The 25,487-nt window shown below is 35.6% G+C and overlaps 1 protein-coding gene across 1 annotated transcript in view; it reads right to left on the bottom strand.

The window, feature by feature from the left end:
* Positions 1-25,487, bottom strand: part of SYNE1 (spectrin repeat containing nuclear envelope protein 1) — a 780,519-nt gene that overhangs the window by 597,362 nt on the left and 157,670 nt on the right. The window contains 3 exon segments of the mRNA XM_053711805.1: positions 6,216-6,312; positions 17,344-17,512; positions 23,273-23,385. Coding sequence (XP_053567780.1) covers positions 6,216-6,312; positions 17,344-17,512; positions 23,273-23,385 — 379 coding nt within the window.

A 25,487-nucleotide genomic window follows, 5' to 3' on the forward strand; every position in this document is an offset into this window, starting at 1 on the left:
GAGAAGTTTACTTTTTTTTTTGTTGTTTTGCAAACATATAACAAGCAATAAAATATAAAAGAATTATATACACAACCATCAGGATGGAAACAATAATGTCAATGACTACATTCCATATTAATTTAAAGGGAGATTAAAGTGGAACAAGAAAATGCTCTAAATTGTTAGAGTATTGTATTATTATACCGTTGCTTGCAAACAACTATGTGTTTAACCTCATCAAATGGGTTAAGCACATAGCTAAAGTCAGCTCCAGAGCAACAAAGCATTAGTGGGACCTAGCAGGACACATCTGGTAAAGCCAATGACAATGGGCATATTTGTGTAGCCACCAAACACCAGCTAGCTCCCAGCAAACATGCAATGCTCCAGATAAGGATATTGCTGGTGATTATATAATGATCTGAATCAGCAAGTTATAGGGAACTAGTAAAAAAAAAAAGAATAAATAAATAAAACTAAACTGTTCTAGTAAAATACAATAGTATATTTTAATTAAAATGGAAGAGTATCTGCCTTTGATACATAAAGATAAATTAGCACAATGGATAGAAGTGCTTGCTAATAAAGGGTTCTGCTGTAATGTATTCTGCAAAATGACTGCCCACACATTTCCCTTATTAAGGATGACAGCAGGATGTATCCCAACACGTATTTTCTCTGTGATCCAAGATCCCCTCTGCCACTGATTAGAGAAAAAACAGGAAGGACTATGACTTTAAAACACACAGATAAATACGGCGTTAATTATCTGGAGAAGGGAAAACAGTACGATGCCAGAAAAAACCCACATTACTTTAAATACAACATTAGTAAGAAACATGTGCAACGCTATTCCCTTTTCGATCTAGTTATTAGGCTTGAATGTGCACTAAATATTAGCATCTCTCTACTTAAAGGGACATGAAACCCAACATTTTTCTTATATGATTTAGATAGAGCATACTTTTTAAACAACTTTCCAATTTACGTCTTGTATCTAATTTGCTTCATTCTCTTGGTAGCCTTTGTTAAAAAGCATATCTAGATAGGCTCAGGAGCTGGGAGTTAGCTGCTGATTGGTGTGTGCACATATATAACTCTTGTGATTGGCTTACCGATGTGTTCAGCTAATTCCCAGTAGTGCATTGCTGCTCCTTCAAGAAAGGAAACCAAGAGAATAAAGCAAAATTATTAATAGAAGTAAATTAGAAAACTGTTTACAATTTTATGCTTTATCTAAATCAAAGATTTTTTTGGGTTTCATGTCCCTTTAAGTTACTTTTATAAATTGCCTAATGAACAATTAAATTAGCTCGATTTGGAGAAAAGTATTTGCTGCAGAAACAGGGCAGTGAAATGCAAATCTGCATAATTTGAGCAAATCTGCATAATTTGACCAGAAAGACAGCACCCCTTTAAATAAAGGCACTTCCTTTGCATCTGCCTACTTTGTTTAATAAAAAAGGGCCCCTTTCAATTAAGCCCCAATTGGGTTTTCGTGAGGTCGTAAAAACAAAAAAATGGCTGTCGGAAGCCATTACGCTTATTGACAGTTTCTGATGGTGCATTTTCCACCATTAATTGCAGCCAGGCTCTGGCTGCTGAAAAAGAATTACGCAGCCCAAAGAAAATATTAGAAGCTGAAAAACGCAAATTTAAACCAGGTTTCCATAGAAAGCGTAAACAATTAAAACACTGTCGGAAGCAGTCGATTAAGGACTTAAACATTACAGCATGCAAAGCTAGGTGTAAATGAGGAAAAATAAGCTTTTTGAGGCCTCTTTTCCATTGAGATTTTAAATCTATCAAACAATACAAGTGATTCACTTTATAAATGTATTGTTATATTTAATATTTATGGCTGGTCCGGGTATAGTAAAAGTTGGTTTTATGTTCTCATTTAAATTTAAAGTGATGCAGTAGATCTCTAAGATGCTGACTAAAAAATATCACATAAACATGTCTGTAAAAAAATAAGATATTTTACATTTCCTCAGTAGCCACATCCCACTGTAAAGGAAATTTAAACATCCAATCAGGATGCTTTGTCTTGGGACTTGCAAGGAAGCGTGCATTTGACACACCCACTTTAATCCCCTCCTCAGTTTAACGAAGATTACTATGAAATTGTGCAAGAAAATTGTGAAATCCCAAGAGATCACAGTAAAGCAAAATGTGAACTCATCACTGATAATGCTGATTGGCTGTTTTTTTTTTTAATCATGCAGATGACAGTAAAAAGAGTAGAAAAAGGATAACTGTTTGCAGAGCACTTACTTTGGCGAGCTGAAGAAATTGTGATTTAAAGTGATGGTAAACGTAAGATAATAAAAATAATAGTAATAATAATAATAGTAAGGTAATTCAATATTTGTAATCCTTGTCAATGTACAAGCGTACACTTACTTTTTTCCCCTTTTAGTGGTTTAAAAATGGTTTAATTCCATTCCGATAATACTACTCCATTCACTCTCCTCTACCGTCCCACTGGAAACTACTATTTTTTTATTTTTTTTTTATATTGTTTCTTTATTGATTTTTCAACAAACACAAATATACATTCCATGTAAATACATAGTAGCATAGCAATAAAAGCTGTTCCACAGAAACATAGTTGAATCTACTATAACCTGTACTTACAGTTTCCTAGGGTATCTGTTAATACGTACTATCGTTTATCATAAGGACCCTTAAGGTAGTATACCCAAAGGTGCTCTGAGAAGTTTACAACAATAAGAAATCAACATTAACAAAAATTAAACACAATAACTACAAACATATATTGCAGAGTCTAATATAGTGTACTTTGGATGGATATAAGATTGTAGAATGACTAGGTTAAAAAGAGTGGGTAACAAGGTATAACACTGAAATAAGATGCATATAACATGCGTTTGCTATCAGTTCCTCTATCTAGAATCCAAATACGACTCCCAGTAAAACAACATTTTGCTATACATTGTTAAGCGATTAGTTTTAAAATAAAAGTACCTCTCCAACATCAGAACACTCTTAACTTTTTGCTATCCATAGTTCAATTGTGGGGGCCCTATCTGACCTCCAAGCAGAAGCTATAAGTTGTTTGGCTGAGTTAAGCATAATATGCCCAATGTTCCTCCTGATAGAACACTTAATCTCCTTGAGTATATTAAATAAACAAACATGTGGAGTTAGTGGTAGATTGCATGATAAGGCCTTATTTATTTCTCCTATTATGTCAGCCCAGTAGGTGTTAATTTTTGTACATGACCACCAGATGTGACCCATATCACCTATTTCTTGTTTGCACCTCCAACACTTTCCATTAGCTGTTGGAAACAGGTATTTCATTCTATTTGGTGTTAGGTACCATCGAAACAGTATTTTGTAATTAGTCTCTAATGCATGTGTTGTGTGTGCCGAACGAGTTATACAGTGAAAGATGTTTTCCCAGGTCTTAGGGTCTTGTTTCCCCAGAAGTTCTCGCTCCCATCCCTTCACAAAACCATGAGGTTTGGGGGATGTGGCAGAGAGCAATAATTTATATAAAATGGAGATGATCCCTTTTTGTGGAGCATTAGAAATACACATTAGTTCAATGGGTGTTGGTACCCTCAGTAAATTTTCTCTGTTCCTATGTGTTGCTATATAGTGATTAACTTGATGTTATCGTAACCACTGTTCAAAAAACCCACCACCCAACTCGTCCAGTTCGCTTCTGGGTAGTAATTTACCCAATTTAGTTATTAGCGCAATTGGGATAAACCTCTTCAAGCTTTTATCCCCTTCTATTTGGTGCCCTCTACCTTCTGGGAATTCAGAGTTTGCCAAGATTGGGGTCAGGGGTGAGTAAGCACTGGAAATGCCTGAATATTTATCGCGTATATATTTCCAATCTGAAATAGTATTCATTATTGTGGGGGAGGAGGAGATCTGAGGTATTGACAGTGAGTGGGGTAGCCAACATGTCCCACCTAATTGCGGTATGCCTGAAAGGTCGTGTTCAAGTTGTACCCAGTGTTTAAGGTCTGTGGAGTTGTACCTACTCCATTCTAGAATTCTTTGTAGTGAGATAGCCTGTTTGTATAAGAATATGTTAGGTACCCCAAATCCCCCCTTATCTTTATGGGCAAACATAGATACTTGATTCACCCTAGGTGGTTTCTTCTTCCATATGAAAGTGTGGAATACTTTTTGTAGTTTCTGTATATATATGTTGGTATTAGGTAGGGGCAGCGCCTGAAGGATGTACAGAATTTTTGGCAGTAGTATCATTTTGACCGAATTTACCCTCCCTATCCAAGATAGATTTTTTGACATCCAAGATGAGGCTTGATTGGAAATGGTGTTTAGTAGTTTAGAGTAGTTAATTGAGTGAATTGAGTCTAAATTATTTGATAGATAAATTCCTAAGTATTTGATGGGTTTCTGATTAACTACAAAAGAGCATTTGTTCTGAATATTAGTTATATCAGTGGTAGGTATGTGTAATGGTAATAGTTGTGATTTACTTGCATTTACTAGGAAATTTGAGACCACTCCATAGTCTAATAGGTCTGTCTGCACCGTGGAGAGAGATTTTATAGGGTCAGTTAAGGACATCAAAACGTCATCTGCAAACATGGAAAGTTTATATACTCTGTGATTTATATTTATACCTTTTATATTGTCATTTGCTCGGATTTTGCATGCAAGTATTTCCAAAGATAAAATGAATAAAAGTGGGGAAAGTGGGCATCCCTGACGCGTGCCATTTCGTATTTCAAATTGTTCAGAAAGCGTGCCATTTATTCTAATTTGTGCCGTGGGGAATGAATATAGGGCCATAATTCTGTTTATAAAAGGAAGCGGGATATTAAATTTAACAAGTGTAGTCTTGAGGAAGGTCCAATCTAAGCGATCGAACGCTTTCTCAGCGTCCGTAGACAAAAATACTGAAGGGACATTAATTTGGTTTATATGTTCCAAGATGTTTAAAAGTTTGACAGTATTATCTCTTGCCTCTCTCCGCGGTACAAACCCCACCTGGTCTGGGGAAATCAGTGTTGGTAATAATTTATTGAGCCTGGATGCCAGAACCTTAGCGTATACCTTCAGGTCTATATTTAATAAGGAGATTGGGCGGAAATTAGCTGGAGTGTCAGCCTTCCTGCCCGGTTTAGGGATAACGGTGATATATGCTTGTAGCATGGAATCTGGTAAAACTACCCAACTCTCAACCTGACAAAAAGTTTTTAATAGATGTGGTATTAATAACTGAGCATATAATTTATAGTATGACCCGGTGAATCCATCTGGGCCTGGTGTTTTTTCGGGCTTCAATGTTCTAATTGCTTCACCAACTTCTTTGCTATTTATTGGGGCTTCTAACATCTCCCTATCTATTTCAGAGATGTTTGGGACTTGGATATCATCTAAATATTTCTTACATTTAATTTCATGGTCAGTTGTTGACCTAGTAGGATAAAGATTATATAGAGTATGATAGTAATTTTTAAATACATCTGCTATTTGTTTTGTGTCCTCCACTTTCTCGCCTCCGGGATTATTAATTGAGTGAATGTACGTTTTTGCCTGTTTAGTCTTTAGTGATCTAGATAGTAGGCGTCCTGGTTTATTAGCCTCATAATAGAATTTCTGCTTCAATTTATATGCTATGGAATGAGCTTTTATATGTAAGTGAGACTTCATTTTGGTTCTGTAAAAATTTAGTTGATGAAGAATATCTTCATCTTGTGGGTGAAGTTTATGCAAGTAATCTAAGTGCTCTAATTCTTTTGCTATGTGGCGGTATTCTTCCCTTTGCTGTTTAAGTTTATTAGCTCTGATTTTGATCAATATACCCCTTATGTAACTCTTGTGAGCTTCCCAAACTGTGGACGGGGTCATGTCCTCCTGGGCATTGCTAGTGAAAAGCCCTCTTATTTCCAATTCTATGGTATCCTGCACCAAAGGATCTAATAGTATAGCATCATCTAATCTCCTGGAAACTACTATTTTTTTTTAGTGGTGACTCGGCCAATCCACATGTATGCCATACTGCTTGCCTTAATGTGAATCATATGGCTTATTTGAAACATGAACGTTTGTTTTGGGCTTGACTGTCCCTTTAATAATGGACCAGTAGTTGTGTGTGATAGGAATGCAATGTCATTTGTCATGTGCTTTGCTACAGCAAACAAGTAAACAACATTTTTTTTTCCGTAGCTAGGAACAGCATAGATTCGATGATATAAAATAATCCATATTCGTACCTGAGCCATCAGCTTTCAAATACATCTCTGCAGCTTGCTTGAGTGATTGGCTGGTGATATCATATTGCTCAAAGAGTCTGTTTCCATCAATAAAAGACTGAAACATAAAACAGATCATTTCATTATTATTTAAAATCATATCAAAATGTAAGGATTTTTTTTAAACTGATACATTTGACATCTGCATAACATGATATATAATATATTTTACAATAATAAATATCTCATCTGAATAGAGACATTTGAATTCCAAAGCAGTGCCTTTTCTAGATCCTTGAAGCAAACAGAGGCTAATTGGTACATACATCATTTGCACTGCCACCCAAAGAGATCTTTTTTGTGTACACAACAATCACATTATGAGACTGTTTCCAAACTTCCACTACTCTAAATTGAAATTACAGAATATACACAATATTTATGTAACATTCCCAACAAAATGCATTGGGGTATAGGGAAATCTGTCATTTTTAAGCATCGGAAATAATTACATCTTTACAAAAGATCTACATGTGAAATTAAAGGGACATGAAAGTCAAAATTATACTTGCATGATTCAGATACAGCATGACATTTTTAAATTCACTTCTACTTTTAAAGGAACAGTCTAAACCAGAATTGTTATTGTTTTAAAAAATAGATAATCCCTTTATTACCCATTCCCTAGTTTTGCACAACTAGCACAGTTATATAAATACACTTTTTACTTCTGTAATTACCTTGTATCTAAGCCTCTGCAGACTGCCCCCTTATTTCAGTTCTTTTGACAGACTTGCATTTCAGCCAATCAGTGCTGACTACTAGGTAGCTCCACATTCGTGAGCTCAATGTTATCTGTATGACACAAATGAACTAACACCCTCTAGTGAAGAAAACTATCAAAATGCATTCAGATAAGAGGCGGCATTCAAGGGCTTCGGAATTAGCATATGAGCTTACCTAGGTTTAGCTTTCAACTAAGAATAGCAAGAAAGTTTATTTTGGACTAGACTGTCCCTTTAAATGTGCTTTATTCTCTTAGTATCCATTGTTGAAAAAGAATACGTACATATCCTACACTAGTGCTGATTGGTGCATTCACACATTAGTCTCTTGTGATTGGCTAACTAGATGTGTTCAGCTAGCTGCCATGTTCCTTCATCAAAGGATAACAAGAGTATGAAGCAAAGTTGATAATAAAATATGGTCTATCAGAATCATGAAAGAAAATGTTGGGGTTTTCTGTTCCTTTAATGTTTTAAAATAAAATAAAACTGTTAAAATATGTATTTTTGCCAAGCTCAGGACACGCCCTTTAAAGGCCTCTTAAATTATGTTTATCTTACTTCCTTTGCTGTGTCCAATTAATGAGAGATATAAACAACCTACTCCAAATATCACCCAATCACTGTGAAGTATTTAGGAGTTTCAGAGGTCCACATTCTACATAACACTGAATGTAGCCACCAATCAGGAAGCACTAACCAGGGCGCTGAACCAAAAATGGTCTGGCTCCTAAGCAAAAGTGATAATAGGAGTAAATTAGAAAGTTGCTTAAAATTGCCTGCTCTATCTGCATCACAAAATAAATATGTTGGGTTTCATATCCCTTTAATGTCTCAGAGCAAATACTGTATAATATGGCAGCAGTAATCACTACCATACACCCTGTCTAAACCCAAACGTATTCAACTGTTAACTCCAACCACACCTCTGGTTTGCCTTCGGAACAGTGGGAAGCTCCAGAGGCAATTGTGCCTTTGGTGCTTTCAAAAGAAGAGATTAAGCAGCTTTTAGGGTTATCTTGCTTTTAAAATAGACATGAAACAGTATGATACATTCTAAAACTTGTTAAAATGTGTGTATTAAAAACACTTTCCAATCTACTTTCATTATTTATTTTGACCCAGTTTCCTGTAATTTTATTCTGAAAATTGTGTGTCTACTCCATTAGCAAATATGGTGTTTATGTATTTAGAAAGTTGTTACATTTGGCTGGCATTAGTTTTGCCAGTGGCAAGCCGTGTCTGCCCTATTAAATATAGCATATTGGCTCCTCCAAATAAAGCAAGTGATAGACAACTGAAAAATACAAAATGTATGCTTACGTGATAAATTAATTTCTATCATGATGGTGAGAGTCCACAAGCCATCACATGTGGGATTGAAGTCTAGTCCTACAGGAGGACACAAAACACCCCACACAACATAGCTTTATTCCCTCCCACTTACCTATGATTCCTTAGTCATACATAGGCCAAGAGAAAGGAGAAAATAAGAAAGAAGGAAATGAAAAGCGGGGGTAAAAGAAGTGCAAACTTGTACTACTGGAAACTGTTATGGGAAAAACAAGGGTGGGTCTCGTGGACTCTCACCATCTGAAAGAAATTAATTTATCAAGTAAGCATACATTTTGTTTTCACAATATAGTGAAAGTCCACAAGCCATCACATGTGAGATCCTATAACCAAGCTGTGAAGTCCACGAGACCTCATGAAAGAGGGAGATTTTTTTTTTTAAAGGGACAGTTTACTCAAAAATATTCTCCCCTTTAATCTGTTCCCATTGATCCACTTTACCTGCTGGAGTTTATTAAATTGTTTACAAGCATTTCCATTACCCTTATATTGGCATTTGAAATAGTTGATTTAGCCTTTGGTATCCCCACCTATTCTGAAAGTTGTTGGCCTCAAGGCCAGGCTGTGTTAACACAGCCAGTAGAAGAAATTACACTCACAGTGGGGTATAGAAGAGATAAGGTAAAAAAAAATAATTTTCCATTGTTCTCTCCAAGTATTGAATTTATAGACAGATGTAAGATAAAGAAGCAGGTATATGTACACAATGTGATAAAGTAATGAGATCTGATTATACCTACAAGCTCAATCCACTTTATTAGGTTGTAGCCTCAAAACACAAAATCAGCTAATAAGCCTTAAAAAGCAAATTTGCATACATTTTATACTCTACAGCTGATAAAAAAAGTAATTGGGAACACATTATGGGAAAGACAATTTTAAAGTATACTGTCCCTTTAAGGCAGGTAGATGCACTAAACAAGCACTGCGATCTGCAGAACTTTCCTACCAAAAGCAGCATCAAGTCAAAATAGTAGAATTTGGTTAAGTCAAAATGGTAGAATTTGGTTGAGTCAAAATGGAAGAATTTGGAAAAGATTCAAAATGGAAGAATTTGGAAAAGAATCAAAATGGTAGAATTTGGTTAATGTCAAAATGGTGAAATTTGGTAAAGAGTCAAAATAGTAGAATTTGGTAAAGAGTCAAAATGGTAGAATTTGGAAAAGAGTAAAAATGGTAGAATTTGGTAAAGGTATGAAAAGATGACCAAGTAGTTACCTTGCACATCTGTTCAATGGAAGCTTCATTTCTAAAAGCCCAAGAAGTGGCAACTACTATAGTAGAATAAGCAGTAATTAATTAAAGGGAAGGTAAAGTCCAAATAAACTTTCATGATTCGGACAGAGCATGCAATTTTAAACAACTTTCCAATTTACTTATCTTATCAAATTGGCTTTGTTCTCTTGGTATGTTTTATTGAAGAGTAAAGCTAGGTAGGCTCATAAGAGCTCAGGAGTGTGTCTTTAGTACTCTATGGCAGTAGTGCTTAGCAACATGATTTGTAGCTTTGTTATACAATGTACCTGTATATGATGCAATTATGTTCAGTAACCAAGGAAATTTTGTTCAGTATATTCAATAAAGGATACCAAGAGAATGAAGCAAAACGGATTATAGAAGTAAATTGGAAAGATGTTTAAAATGGTATGCTCTGTGTGAATCATGAACAAAAATGTTTCATGTCCCTTTAAAGTTTCCTGGCCATCGGATCCTTAATAGAAGTTCTTGCCTAGTCAAAGTGGAAATAGCACTGTCCATTTTTTGGAATAGTCTCTCATTCCTCCAATTTTTCAAAGGGTAAGGGAAACACATTTTTGAATGTTGTAAAAGGAACAATGGACGTGTCTGGTATGTTCCATTCCTTGCTAATTAGATCACATTTTTTCGGGCTGCCTTAAAGAATTTATCAATCTTTTTAACAGATTGTTTGTCTGCAGGTGGAGGGTCTCCAATCTGCAAGGCTAGTAAAAAACTTCCTGCAATATAGCGCGTATGTGCTTCAGTTTGAAATTAAAGGGCACATCTTCCGCTACTATGTCAGAAGGGGTCCTGGGTTTCTGAACAACTGTCCTCAGCTGAGGATTCTATTTATAAATTGTACTCTGGAGGGAGTACAGGTCGCTATTTTCTGTCCTTTTAATGTGTTTGCGTTGAACAAATTGCCTTTCTTACAAAGCAAATACATAGAGAAGGGGTTAAATGTGCAGTACTTTGCCATTCTAAGAGGATTAGTGTTATGTCCTAAGAGTTTGGCTTCATAGGTTTGCTCCATAATGATTTAGAATAGTAAGGACAGGCAAGTATCTAAAATTAGATAGTAGTGCAGAAATACAGTACAACAGGAAAATAAAGAGTTAACACCCTAAGAGGAACACACAAATACTAGCAAAAATTAAAGCTTGAGGGTTAAATAAATATAAATGTATGCAAAACTGTAGTTATTAAGGGTGCTTTCCACAAGGCTCTGAGTAGAAATTGCAGTGTGTCATTAAAGATGGACACTGTCCGTTTGGAAAAGGAGAAAACAGAGTACAATTTTGGCGGGAAATGTCGACTCCCCCTGAGGTCTGCACAGAAGGAAGCTCAGAAACTTCTGAAAATTAGCTCCTGCGCTTCAGAAATGTTCCTGATCATCTGAGAGCCTGCTGATAATGAGGCACTAAACCCTGGTATGTTCTAAATATCAGAAACAAATTTAAAGAGACAGTACCTCATTTTTACTGTAAATTTGCAAAAGTGCCTAAAACTGTATGTAGTGTTATCTGCAGGGGCAGAACTATGATTGGTACAGTGGCACCAGGGCCCAAATGCTAGGGGGGCCCATAGCAGCCAGTCTCTACATACGAGTGTCTATGTGGTCATTATCTGCCTGCAGACACTCATCATTATTATACTATGCAGCATATCAGTGTATAGATACTCGCATCATACTAAAAACCACTATACAGAGTAGCATGTGTATTATTACTATTGCTTATTAATGAGTTACCTTTGAGGGGGGTGGGTAACATTTTTGCACCAGTGCCCTCTGTTGAGTAGGTATGTTACTGGTTATCTGGTGTATGTCCCCAGGCTATGTGAATCATGTGTACATGGTCACAATAATGACCAGCGGGCTATGTGAGGGCACGTACCAACTTACCTGTCAGCACCCTACCATGTTTACAAAGATGCAAGGGAACTGCTTCCAGGATCTAAGGAAGGAGTACTTAGGCGCACCAACAGGAGGAGGCTGAAGGACCAGTCCCAGTGACACATGTGGCTGGCAAGTGAAAAAACTCCTGTGGGAGAATTACTCTCACTGCCAATGTACTCCTTTACACCCCTATGTCCTATAACCGGCTCTCTGAGGGAGATAATGGGTCTCACATTGGTCTGAGAACCCCTTTCAATCGATGTGTAAATAAGAACTTCAAGTTTCCCCAGCACTCCTTGCTTGAGGAAAAGAATAACTAAGGAATAATGAGAAAGTGGGAGGAATTAAAGCTTTGTTGTGTAGAATTCTTGCCCTCCTCCTGTAGGACTGGACTTTAATCCCACACGTGATGTCTTGTGGATTCTCAACATCTTATTAAAGAAAAATGGCAGCAAAATATGGTGTTAATATATTTAGAAAGTTTACACACTTGATTGTTATGTTTGTTTGTTTTTTTTTCAATTTAATGTAGTTACAAAGTGATTTATGTTACTTTATGCTTACAAATGATCAAACTTTACAATATAGTATAAATTGCTTCGGGACTTCCTTAACACCTTGAGTGCTAATGACGGCTCAGAGCCGTCATTAGCACTGAACTACTTTTTTTGCAATCTGGGGGCCAACACCCACTCCTATCCCGGCAATCGGGCCTGCATAGTGACAGGCATCACCGCGCAACTTTATTTAAAATTGTCAATACAAAGTATAGGGAAAGGGGGCATGCTGCTTAGAAACCTGTATCTCAGGGATCTAAGCAGCTACAGACCCCAGAGACCCACCATTGGAAAGGTAATCGCCACCGTATACCTTTCCAATGGCATAAGTCTTGGGGATCTGGGGGGGGGGGGAAATAAAAAAGTTAAAAAAAAAGTTTTTTGAAAATAGTATAAAAACAGAAAAATATTAAATTCAGCTTAGCACTCAAAGGGACCTAAACACTTCTTTTTTAAAGGGTATAAAAATAGGACATTCTTTTCCAGAAAAAAAACATGAGCGTTGCGTAGGAATCTTTAGAGGACATATACATCCCAAAAGTGCCAGGAGGAACATTACACAAGGACACAGCATTCTATTATGATATCCCTGCTTATGCCCCTCAAGATTAGTTTCAAAAATATTCCTATATTACCTAAATGAAAGCTAGAGATATAAAAAAAAAGAGAGAAAAAAAAGTGCACTCTTAAGCTCAGGCACGATTAAAATGCTGATAGCAATTCTGCAGCAAATGTTGCCATGGTGATAAACTATACAATTTGTATTTCATTTAGTACAAAGCAGCATGAACAGAAAACTTAAAGGGACATTAAACCCAAAAATGTTCTTTCGTGATTCAGATAGAGAATACAATTTTAAACAACTTTCTAATTTACTGCTATTATCTAATTTGCTTCATTCTCTTGATAGTCTTTTCTGAAAAGAATATCTAGATAGGCTCAGTAGCTTCTGATTGGTGGCCGCACATAGATGACTCGTGTGATTGGCACACCCATGTGCATTGCTATTTCTTCAACAAAGGATATCTAAAGAATGAAGCAAATCAGATAATTGCAGTAAATTGGAATGTTGTTTAAAATTGTATTTATATGTCTGAATCATGAAAGAAACATTTTGGGTTTAGTGTCCCTTTAACTTTAAGTGGTTTAAAGTGACACTGAACAGGATTTTTAACCTCAATTTATCTCAATAATTGATAGAGTATATGTTTAAATGAGGTTCAAAATTGCAATATAACCTGTAGCTTTCTGTACCTATGAGTGTACGACCCATCCCTCTATTATTATTTTACATTTTTTGTCAGTAAGCAGAACAACGGTACAGCATACTCCCTTCTCTAGCTGCTTTGCTTTATCTAACTGCAGTATGATGGGTCGTACATACAGAAAATTGAATAACACATTATACTGATATATTTGTTCTAATGTTTTGCATATTTTATTTTTTGATAGCCAAGCAGTGAGGGAGAGTGTCTCAGACCAAGCCTTTTTCCAGTTGATGCCAACTTACATAGATAGAGCATACAATTTTAAACAACTTTCCAATTGACTTCTATTCTGCTTCGTTTTCTTGGTATTCTTTGTTGAAAAGCATACCTAGGTAGGCTCAGCTCAAGCTGAGAGCTAGCTGCTGATTGGTGGCTGCGCATTTAGAATTGTATACTACTCATCTGACAAGGGGCTTGTTTTGGACTATATTATAATAATGTGAATTGCGAAAAAAATTCCAATGCAAAAAAAGGGGTCATAGGTGAATTTTTTTAAAGAAACTATGGCCAAAAGTAGATAGTCTAACCTAGGTTTCCTTCCAATGCTGCGAATAAATAGCCAGTGTAGAAAATCTGTTTTATTTTGAAGACCTTGCTTTGCTTTTTGGCCTCTAAGGAGAACAATTTTTTCACATAAGCAAAAGGTGTTTATTACAGAGATCAAATACCATTTTCATGATTCAGATAGAGCAGAACATTTTAAAATAAAAAGGTTCTAATTTGCTTTTATTATAAAAGTGTCCATAATCTTTTAATAAGCACAGTATATATGTATCTGTGTTTTGTGATTGGCTGATGGCTACCACATGATACAGAGGAGGGAAAATGGAATTTTGAAATTTGCCCGAAATCAAATAACCTGAAAATCAAAGTAAATTCTATTGCATTTACTTTTTTATGTATTTGTCAATTACACAACTCCACTGTATTTAGTGGTTCTTTAAAGTCCTTTTAAGAAAGTGACTGTACTATTTATTCTTAATAGCGACTGTACTATAAAACAGCTTAGTGAAACAAGGGATAAGTTTGAGTGGCAATGAGGAGGACATATCTGGAAGATAGCAGAATAATGATTTAGAAAAGTGGTGTGTGTGAGAGTAAAGGCACTTTATGTCCCTTTAAACATTTTATTACTATATACATTTTTGATAAAAAAAATAAAAATTTTGGTAACCAGTTTGACTAAAGTAATTCAGTTATAATTTCAGTTGTATTCCCCCGTATACTCCTAGCATTCCCCTACCTCACTTATACATATAACCAAGTAGAGAAGAAACATTGGAAAGTACCAAAGTGGGACAAATAAAATGCTTAAACAAGTCCTGCCATGGACTATATATACATAAATGAGAAGGGCTTGTGAAGCATAAATTATGTTTTCTTTACTAAGATGGTGAGAGTCCAATGGAACCAATACCCAAGCATTGAAGACCATGAGAAATCCATGAAATATGGTGGGAAAAAAGCAGGTTGGCAGGCAGGAAACTGTTTAAAGGGACACTAAACCCATTTTTTTTTTTTCTTTCATGGTTTAGATAGAGCATGCAATTTTAAGCAACTTTCAAATTTACTCCTATTATAATTTTTTCTTCATTCTCTTGCTATCTTTATTTAAAAAGCAGGAATGTGATGCATAAGAGCCGGCCCATTTTTGGTTGAGAACCTGGGTTATGCTTGCTTATTGGTGGGTAAATGTAAGCCTCCAATAAGCAAGCGCTATCCATGGTGCTGAACCTAAAATGGGCTGGCTGCTAAGATTTACATTTCTGCTTTTAAAATAAAAATAGTAAGAGAACGAAGAAAAATTGATAATAGGATTAAATTAGAAAGTTGCCTCAAATTTCATTCTCTATCTGAATCATGAGAGAAAAAATTTGGGTTCAGTGTCCTTTTAAGTACTACTGTCTGCAGTACTTTTCAGCCAAAGGCCTCCTCAGTTGAGGCATTAACATCAAGATGGTAGTATTTGGAAAATGTATGGAAGACCAGGTAGACCTTCTCCTGTTGGAGGCAAAACATAACTTGGAGGATAGGGTGAGATATCCTGCCTCTTACTGGTGGGCCAATAAATATATCCTATATGTGATGTTCACAGGGACTAACCCAGGGTTGGCTCCAGAACGAATGAAATGGGGGGGGCATTTTTTTTTCACGAGGGGGCACGCATTTAAAAAGCATGTATGAGAGTCAAAATAAGAGCAGGCCTACTGTGGTAGCCCAGGGGTTACATTTATCAGATCTCTGGCTGTGCAGGAGTTAGATTTGTTTATATTTCTGGAAGTGCAGCGGTTACATGTGTCATATCTCAAGGAGTATAGGGGTTACATTTATAAGATGTCTGGCAGTGCCGCAGCAGTTACATTTACCAGATTTATGGCAGTGCAGGGGTTACATTTGTCATATCTCAGGAATGTCTCCCACATATGACACAGCCAGTGGACACTGTTTGTATGTGTAGCTCTACCAATGACCCTACTAATGATCAAATAAGCTTTTACGTGACATTACTTGTACAGATATTATTAATGGTATTTACCAGCACACACACAGTATATATATACACACAAATGATATATATATATATATATATATATATATATATATATATATATATTATATATATATATATATATATATATATATATATATATATATATATACATACATACACACACACATATATACATATACACACACACACATATACACACATACAAATATATATATATATATATATATACACACATACGCACACACACACTGTGTGTGTATATATATATATATATATATATATATATATACACACACACACGGTATATATGTATATACACACACACACACACATATATATATATATATATATATATATATATATATATATATATATATACACACACAAACAATATATATATACACACAGTGTGTGTATTGTGTGTATGTATGTATGTATGTATGTGTGTATAAAATAAAACAACCTTGGGGACAAATAGGAGATGTTTTGAAACATGTAAATAATAAACATAAGGCTATTTCACTCATTGTCCCACAGCTACATTTAAAGTGTGTGTATTTGAGCACCTATAATCTGACACACATTTTACACTGATCACTGCAGATAAAGCAGGCACAATGCACACTTGTTTTGTGTGACCTGCAGTGGGGAAACCAAGGAATTCACAATTTGCTTCTTTATCTGTGGCTGCCAGGATATAAAGCACAATAGGGAAGGGATACTACTCTCACACACACATTGGTTATACGGCTGTGTTTTCACAAAATTACTTCTGCCTTCCCTCTCACTGACTGTTAGCTTCTCCCAGCACTTCCTGCAGAGGTCTGATGATGTCATCATCTCACTTCAGCTCTGTAGTAAGTGGGCTAGCAGGAGGAGGGGCATTGCAAGCCCTAGGTTAACTGTGAGAGCACCACCAGGGAAATGCAACTTTATTTGTTATCTGGTTGTAAATAGAGGAGAGTAAAGAGATTAGCTGGGCTCTCCAGTGGAGGATCTCCAGGGTCCAGTGGCTGCAAATGGTTGATGCGACATTTGGGACCCTGGACGTTTCGTCACTTTTAAAATGTAAAAAAAAATATATATTTTTTTTTTTTTTTTAAATCACTTATTTTGCCCTGGGGGGCACAGCATTCCATTTGGGGGGGCATTGCCCCCCAATGCCCCCCCCTTAGAGCCAACCCTGGACTAACCATCGTATAAAAGAAAGTAAGAATGTATAATGGTATTGGTAAGTGGAAACATATATGATATCATTCTGGATAGACATTTTTTATCAGCCAGTGAGCTTCTCTCCAACATAAAGTACTGCAACAAATGCACCTCCCATTGTTTCAAAATCAAAATATATAGTTTTAACTTTTTCATGCAAACATTTTTATAACACAATTAACTATAAATAGTGATATTTCACATACACAATATACATTTGTAGAGTTTAATGTCTTTTTAACTTTTGTTCACCTTGTATTTTCTTTTCTATCTTTCAAATAAGTATTGAACAAAATAAACTATAATAATTAAATATAAAAACTTACAATGTAATTTTGCAAAAGTAACTCAACAGATTCTCTTCTTCCATACTTGATGATCCATGATTTCAGTTTAGATTCGGCCAGGACCAAAAGTGCTAACAGACGGTATTTTAATTCCATAAATTCCAGTTTTATCACATGAATTTGAGAAGATGACGCAACAAAACTGAACCTAAAAATAAATAAACAAGTTGTTTATCAAGAAATCCCCTATATAGTTCCAACCTATTTCTTATGTACATCAAGATTATTTCATGCATGGCCTCTAAGGATATAAAAGTGATTTCATGAAGTGATGAGGGACACCAGTATCATTCCGCCATTTAAAATTATTTTTATTTTTTTCCTGTACAAGATTGGTCCATCAAACCTGAAGGTAAAAAAAAACAGTGACACTAAGGGCCAGATTACAAGTGGAGCACTAATTTATCACGCAACCGAAAATGGGCAAATTAGTGTCTGGTTATGGCTCGCGGTAGCAATTAGCACTTATAAAATTAACCAGAGATCAGATATCTGGTTAATTTTATAAATGTCCCCCAAATACCCCCAAACTAAAATGTTAGTTTTCTTCTTTTTTTTTTTTAATCTAGCATTTTTAAAAAACAAACAAATACACTTAGCAGTTTTTGGGGGTTAAAATGCTTTTACATTGTGGTCTATGGGATGCTTATATTCATATATATTTATATTTAATGCCTATCGCTGTGCGACTTACCCCCTTCACTGCGCTAGTTCTCATGCTGTGTCTCACGGCATGAGAACAAGGCTCCCATTGAAGCCTATGGAAGCACGCTCTCGTGAGGGCAATGCACCTCACCTATAATACCAGCGCACATTTGCGTGCGCTGGTGTTACAAAGTGGAGCGGAAATATCGCTTTAGCGAAAGCAATATTTTGTGCTCCACTTATAATCTGGCCCACAATCATCCAACAGCTGAAAAATGGGCAGATTTTTGTAACAGTGTCTAAGTTATGGGTGGCAAACCTTGGTTAAAGGGATACGAAACCCAAATAAAATCTTTTGTGATTCAGAAAACACATACAATTTAATAAACTTTCCAATTTACTTCTATTATCATATTTGCTTAGTTCCTATGGTATTCTTTGTTGAAAAGATACCTAGGTAGATGTCTGGAGCACTACATGGCAGGAAATAGTGCTGCCATCTAGTGCTCTTGCAAATGAATAACTTTTTTTCCAAAACTATTGCCATATAGTGCTCCAGGCACGTGTATGCTTTTGAGCTTAAAATCCCTGCTTTTCAACAAAAGATACCAAAAGAACAAAGGAATTTTGATAATAGAAGACAATTAGAAAGTTGTTTAAAATTACATCCTCTAGCTAGTACTTAGGATCTTGTCACAAAAAGTGACAGTGGAGCCAGGTTTGGGTTGTGATTTTAGATGTTAAGTCCACCATAAATATCTATAGATAGTAGATGGCATCAAGGATGCATTTGTCCTTAAACAGTTCCTTATATGAGCTGCAGTTGGAAAGTCTCAAGTATGATTTATAGAACATTACCATACTTTTGTTTGTGCCTTTTCACAATACAAAGCCATTATTTCATTAAAGGGACAGTCTAGGCCAAAATAAACTTTCATGATTCAGATAGAGCATGTAATTTTAAACAATTTTCCAATTTACTTTTATCACCAATTTTGCTTTGTACTCTTGGTATTCTTAGTTGAAAGCTAAACCTAGGAGGTTCATATGCAAATTTCTTAGACCTTGAAGGCCACCTCTTTTCAGAATGCGTTTTAACAGTTTTTCACCACTAGAGGGTGTTAGTTCACGTATTTCATATAGATAACACTGTGCTCGTGCACGTGAAGTTATCTGGGAGCAGGCACTGATTGGCTAGACTGCAAGTCTGTCAAAAGAACTGAAAAAAAGGGGCAGTTTGCAGAGGCTTAGATACAAGATAATCACAGAGGTTAAAAGTATATTATTATAACTGTGTTGGTTGGTTATGCAAAACTGGGGAATGGGTAATAAAGGGATTATCTATCTTTTAAAACAATAAAAATTCTGGTGTAGACTGTCCCTTTAAAGTGAATGTAAACTTTCAAGAATGAGTGCCCGGTTTTTAAAAATACTTTTAAAAACATGGGCACTTTCACCAGCCCGTCGCAAGCTTCTTCATACATCAGCAATGACAATTCCGGCATCCTCCAATCACGGCTCTCCCCCCCCTTCCCCGGGGGAATCATTGCCTGAGGCAATGCCGTGATTGGAGGAAGCTGGTTTTGTCATTACTGAGTTAGTTAACCAGGAAGAAGCAGACGGGGGCATCGTTTCAGAACGGCGATCCAGCGTTTCAGAAGAAAAAGGTAAGTATTTTTAAAATCCGGTGGATTGTCAATTTTCTTGAATGAAAGTGCCCCTGTTTTTAATAGTTTTTTTAAAAACCCGGGCACTTTCACATGAAAATTGACATTCACTTTAAAAAAAAAGTTTGATGAGCCTGGTAGAAAGTGTGAGGAAATACATCACTGCAATCCATAGAGAACGTTTAAAAGAATATCCAGCCTTTGCCAAAAGAGAGTTTTCTCAACAGCCAAACCGTTATAGCAAGAAGCTATGACCTTGGTCTTTAGCCATCTGGAGGTCATCTACGAATGCTGTTACAACAGTTTCAGTGGAGGGTGAAACCAAATACCAAACTGTAACAAGGGAAGTAACAAAACACAAATTGTAAAAGTACAGCTAGCAGGTGGGTCAGAAGAGAAGACGGGAGAGAGCAAGACAAAGTGTCAACTGAAATGACCAATGATAACAGAGCAGGTGTCAGGGGAGGTACATAACCCTTTCGTGACAGGGTTAAAGTGCCTACATCGGAACAACTGTTCCGATGTAGACAAATTGAAACTACGCGATCGTGCATACGATCGCGAGATTTCAATTATTGGATCGCATCTGGGGGGCGTCCCTACAATCCTAGGAACGCCCTCCAGACCGCGATTAAATCCCTGAAGCACAGAAGGCTTCAGGACAGCCGTTAGTTATGACGTTCCATTCCGTCATAACGGCTTTAAAGCCCAGTCTAATTATGACGGAATGGAACGGCATAACGGCTTTAAAAGGATAATTAAAGGTATGTTTACATTTTTCATATAATAGCAACATTAAATGAATAAGAGAGGCACAGTATCCAGAAAAATGGTGTAGTAAAACAAATGTAACATCAAGGTTTCAAAGGGCAGCCGAGTATTTCACTAATTAAAGGGACAGTACAGTCAAAATTAAACTTTTGGCATTCAGATAGAGCATACAATTTTAAACAACTTTTCAATTTACTTCTGTTATCAAATTAGCTTTTTTTCTGTTAATATAGTTTGTTCAAAAGCAGACCTAAGTATGATCAGGAGCAGCAATGCCCTACTGGGAGATAGCTGGTGATTGGTGGCTGCACATATATGATTTGAGTCATTGTCTCACCTGATTTGCTCAGCTATCTCTTGAACCTACTAAGGTTTAAAAAGGATATGCTCATGATTCAGACAGAGAATACAATTATCAAATTTGCTTCATCCTGTTGGTTTCCTATGTTGAAGGCACAGCAAAGTACTACTGGGAGCTAGCTGAACTTTAGGCAATGACAAGAGGCATATATTTGCAGCCACTAATCAGCAGCTAGCTCCCAGTAGTGCATTGCGGCTACTAAGCTTACCTAGGTATGCTTTTCAACAAAGGCTACCAAAAGAACAAAGCAATAATTAATAATAGAAGTAAATTGGAAAGTTGTTTTAAATTTTATGCTCTAAAGCGACATGAAACCCAAATTTTTTAGGATTCAGATAGAGTATACAATTTGAAACAACTTTCCCATTTACTTTTATTATCATTTTTTGCTTCATTGTATTGGTATTCTTTATTGATACTGGGAACCTGAATACAAATTGGTAAGCCAATGACAAGACTCGTGTGTGCAGCCACCAATCAGCGGGTAGCTCCCAACTCCTGAGCCTACCTAGGTGTGCTTTTCAACAAAGGATACCAAAAGAAAGAAACAAATTAGATAATATAAGTAAATAGGAAAGTTGTTTAAAACTGCCCTGTCTAAATAGTGAAAGGTTTTTTCAGGGTTTCTTGTTGCTTCAAAGGGACATTAAACCCCACATTTTTCTTTCATGATCCAGATAGAGAATACATTTTTAAACAACATTCCAATTTACTTCTATTATCTAATTTGCTTCATTCTTTAGGTATCCTTTGTTGAAGAAATAGCAATACACATGGGTGAGCCAATCACACGAGACATCTATGTGCAGCCACCAATCAGCAGCTACTGAGCCTATCTAGATGTGCTTTTCAGAAAAGTATATCAAGAGAATGAAGCAAATTATTAATTAATAGAAGTAAATTGGATTGTTTAAAATTATATTTTCTATCTAAATCATGAAAGAAAAAATTTGGGTTTAATGTCCCTTTAAGCAAAAAACATTGAACTATCATGAGTTTTGTGCAGTAAAATCACAGGTCTTAACACTACCCTTGCCTTATTGACAACCAAAACAGAACTAAATTGGCATAATAATATTATAATAGACAGCTGATGTTGAGTGGTAACTGTTATAAACTGATCTAAAATTACATCTGTTGCACTTTAAAGATTTCAGTGTGTCTAGCTAAAAATAAAAAAATAAGGAACAATTACTATTTTATGTAAACAGACAATAAGAGATGCCATATTTGCTAAAAATGGCTGTACTATTTGTGATTATTAATTCTGCAAATATAATTGACTTAACATAACAAAAGAGATACTATTAGTCTAAAATGCATTTTAAAAAAAGCGTCCCCCTTATAAAGACAAATATATAGACCCTATATGTACAAATATGCATGTGTCTTTCTTAGAGAATGAATTTCTAAATAAATGAACAATCTGAATATTTTCTTATATAGCAATTTAAGAGTATATGCACTGTATTTTAAAAATTTTAAAGCAAGTGAGTATTTTAATTACACAATTCTAGAGATATAACCCGGACATCTGTTTCCATCTCAGTTAACTTTTAATACAAATATGCTGTGAATCTCAGATATTTACCATATGAATATATCTTATGAAAGGACTGTCCATAATCCAAATTACTAATCCACAGGTTAATTATAATTATATTATATAATTAAATATTATAATTAAAGCCAGATCAAATCACAATTCTAATTTATTAAGTCTAAAGTACTGTATATACTTTCACTTGTGATTAAAAAGTATCAAACTCAGTATTTTTCCAAATATCACCACCTGATCCATTATATGAAATATCAAGTATGTGGTTTAAAGGGATACTAAACCCATTTTGTTTTCATGATTCAGATAGAGCATGAGATTTTAAGCAACTTTCTAATTTACTCCTATTATCAGTTTTTCTTTGTTCTCATGCTATCTTGATTTGAAAAAGCAGTACTGAAAGCTTTAGAGCCAGACCATTTTTTGTTCAGCACCTGGGAAGCACTTGTTGATTTGTGGTTAAATGTAGCAAACCAATCAGCAAGCTCTACCCAGGTGCTGAACTAAAAATGGGCCGGATCCTAGTCTTTTATTACTGCTTTTTCAAATCAAGATAACATGAGAACAAAGAAAAATTGATAATAGGAGTAAATTAGAAAGTTGCTTAAAATTGCATGTTCTATCTGAATCATGAAAGAAAAAATGTGGGGTTAGTATCCCTTTAAAGAGAAAATACTTTTTTTTTGTGATACAATTATACTGTAGTTACAGTTATATTTAGATTCCTATTCTAACAATACGTTAACACAGAGAAAAATACACAAATTACCTTTCTATAATTAGCACATAGCATTAGGTTTTTTACAATAAACATTCCTCTATCAGTTTAACATTTCTAAAACTATAAATCACAGAAATTTATAAATGAATTTACATAAGCAGGGAAGACAAAAATCCTATTTTTACCTCTCTGCCATATCTTCCAGCTGCTCTATAGGAATAGGGACTCCGTTGACAGATCGAGAACGATGGATCTCTTGAAATGCTTTTTTATAACCATCCAGGTTTTTTAGTATATCCTGTTTGTCAAGATTGAGAAAAAAAAAACATGTATTAATCAAAAATACAAAAATGCTTTAGCCATAGAAACACAAAAAAAAAAAAACACCCAGGCTGCAGAATGAGTCACTGTTCGATATTTGTTCACAAGGAAATTTTATCTGTCACTGTAGCATGTAATTTTATTCTGTCATGAAAGCGTTCCTTAATAAATGCCTTGTATAGATCATCTAAAAGCCAGTTTGTGAATATTCTAAATGAAAAAACTGATGATAATTATAGTATCTTAAAGAGAAGCAAAACCTAGTACTGACTCTCAGGGATTTCACTAAATTATGATTGTGTCTCTGCTGATTGGATACATATTTGCTAGCGCAGTTTTTTGGAACAAAAATCAAATTGAATTCTTTCTGCATAGTTCACAATCTGCATTAAAATGCCAGGTGTATGAAAAATTACACTGGGTGTTCCTTCAGTAAAAAAAAGCTATTAATAATATTAAATAGCGTACTGTACTTTGTGGCAAAGCAAATGCCTATTGAAAGTAATGCAGCTTTCTATTTAAGCTGGCTTCAGAGTATTTAAAATATTCTTTAAATGTAAGACACAGATCGCTGATAAGAGTCAGTACCCTACTGTGTTGGCAGTGACAGAATGTTTCATGCAGTTTACAACATAAGTGCAACAGCAAGCTACAGGTACATAAGAACTTTATGGTACAGCATGTATTAACAAAATAATTACATAGCAACTAAAGGAGTTTACGTTAACATCTAAAAGCAGCACTCACTGTATTAGTAGTCCTACAGAGTTTGAAGGACATAGACAGGTAGTGTATATGTGTATATATATATATATATATATATATATATATATATATATATATATATATATATACACATACATACATACATACACACACACACACACACATACAAACACACATATATAAATACACAGACACACACAAACACAAATATATATATATATATATATATATTATAAATCGATACATATATATTATAAATCGATACATATATATATATATATATATATATATATATATTTATATACACACGAACACACACAGGGCCGCCACTAGAAATTGCGACTGGGCCCCCAAGGGAGGGGGCCAAGCTTCAGAAAGGAAAAAAAAAACGTTGACCTGCCACTGCCTGCAGTGATATCATGTGAGTGTGATGTGATGCTTCACTAGTGTCTTTGTCTCTGACTACAGGGGTTAGTGTTTCTGTTCTACCCATTGGTGTTTAGGTGTGTGTGTGTGTATTTATGCATGTATGTGTGTGTGTGTGTGTATGTGACTGTGTGTGTATTTATGCATTTATGTGTGTGTGTGTGTATGTGACTGTGTGTGTATTTATGCATTTATGTGTGTGTGTGTGTGTATATGTGACTGTGTGTGTATTTATGAATGTATGTATGTATGTATGTGACTGTGTGTATTTATGCATGTATGTGTGTGTGTGTGTGTGTGTATGTGACTGTGTGTGTGTGTGTGTATGTATGTATGTGACTGTGTGTGTGTGAGTATGTATGTATGTGACTGTGTGTGTGTGTGTATGTATGTATGTGACTGTGTATCTATTTATGCATGTATGTGTGTGTGTGTGTATGTGACTGTGTGTGTGTGTGTGTGTATGTATGTATGTGACTGTGTGTGTGTGTATTTATGCATGTATGTGTGTGTGTGTGTGTGTGTGTGTATGTATGTGACTGTGTGTGTATTTATGTATGTGACTGTGTGTGTGTATGTTTGTGGAACCAGCAAATTACAGACCTTGTTACTACAGCATGGGGGGGCGGGGGGTAAACAGTGTCACTATACAGTACCACTATATACAGTACGGGGGCTGGACTATGTCACAGACTACTGTGGTCACTTTATAACGTACTGGGGCGGGTAGGGTCAGGCCAGCCATCTCACCGGCAGATTACAGACTGTGTCACTAACTCACTATATACAGTACTGGTGGGTTAAACAGTGTCACTATATACAGTAATAGGGAGTCAGACCATCTCACAGACTGTGGGCACAGGGTACCTCCTTTTCAGACATGTAATCAGATTCACATTTTTTTCTGTTTAAACATGTTAAAAATAA

This window comes from Bombina bombina, chromosome 4 (genome assembly GCF_027579735.1).
Source record: "Bombina bombina isolate aBomBom1 chromosome 4, aBomBom1.pri, whole genome shotgun sequence".
Taxonomy (NCBI): Eukaryota; Metazoa; Chordata; class Amphibia; order Anura; family Bombinatoridae; genus Bombina; species Bombina bombina.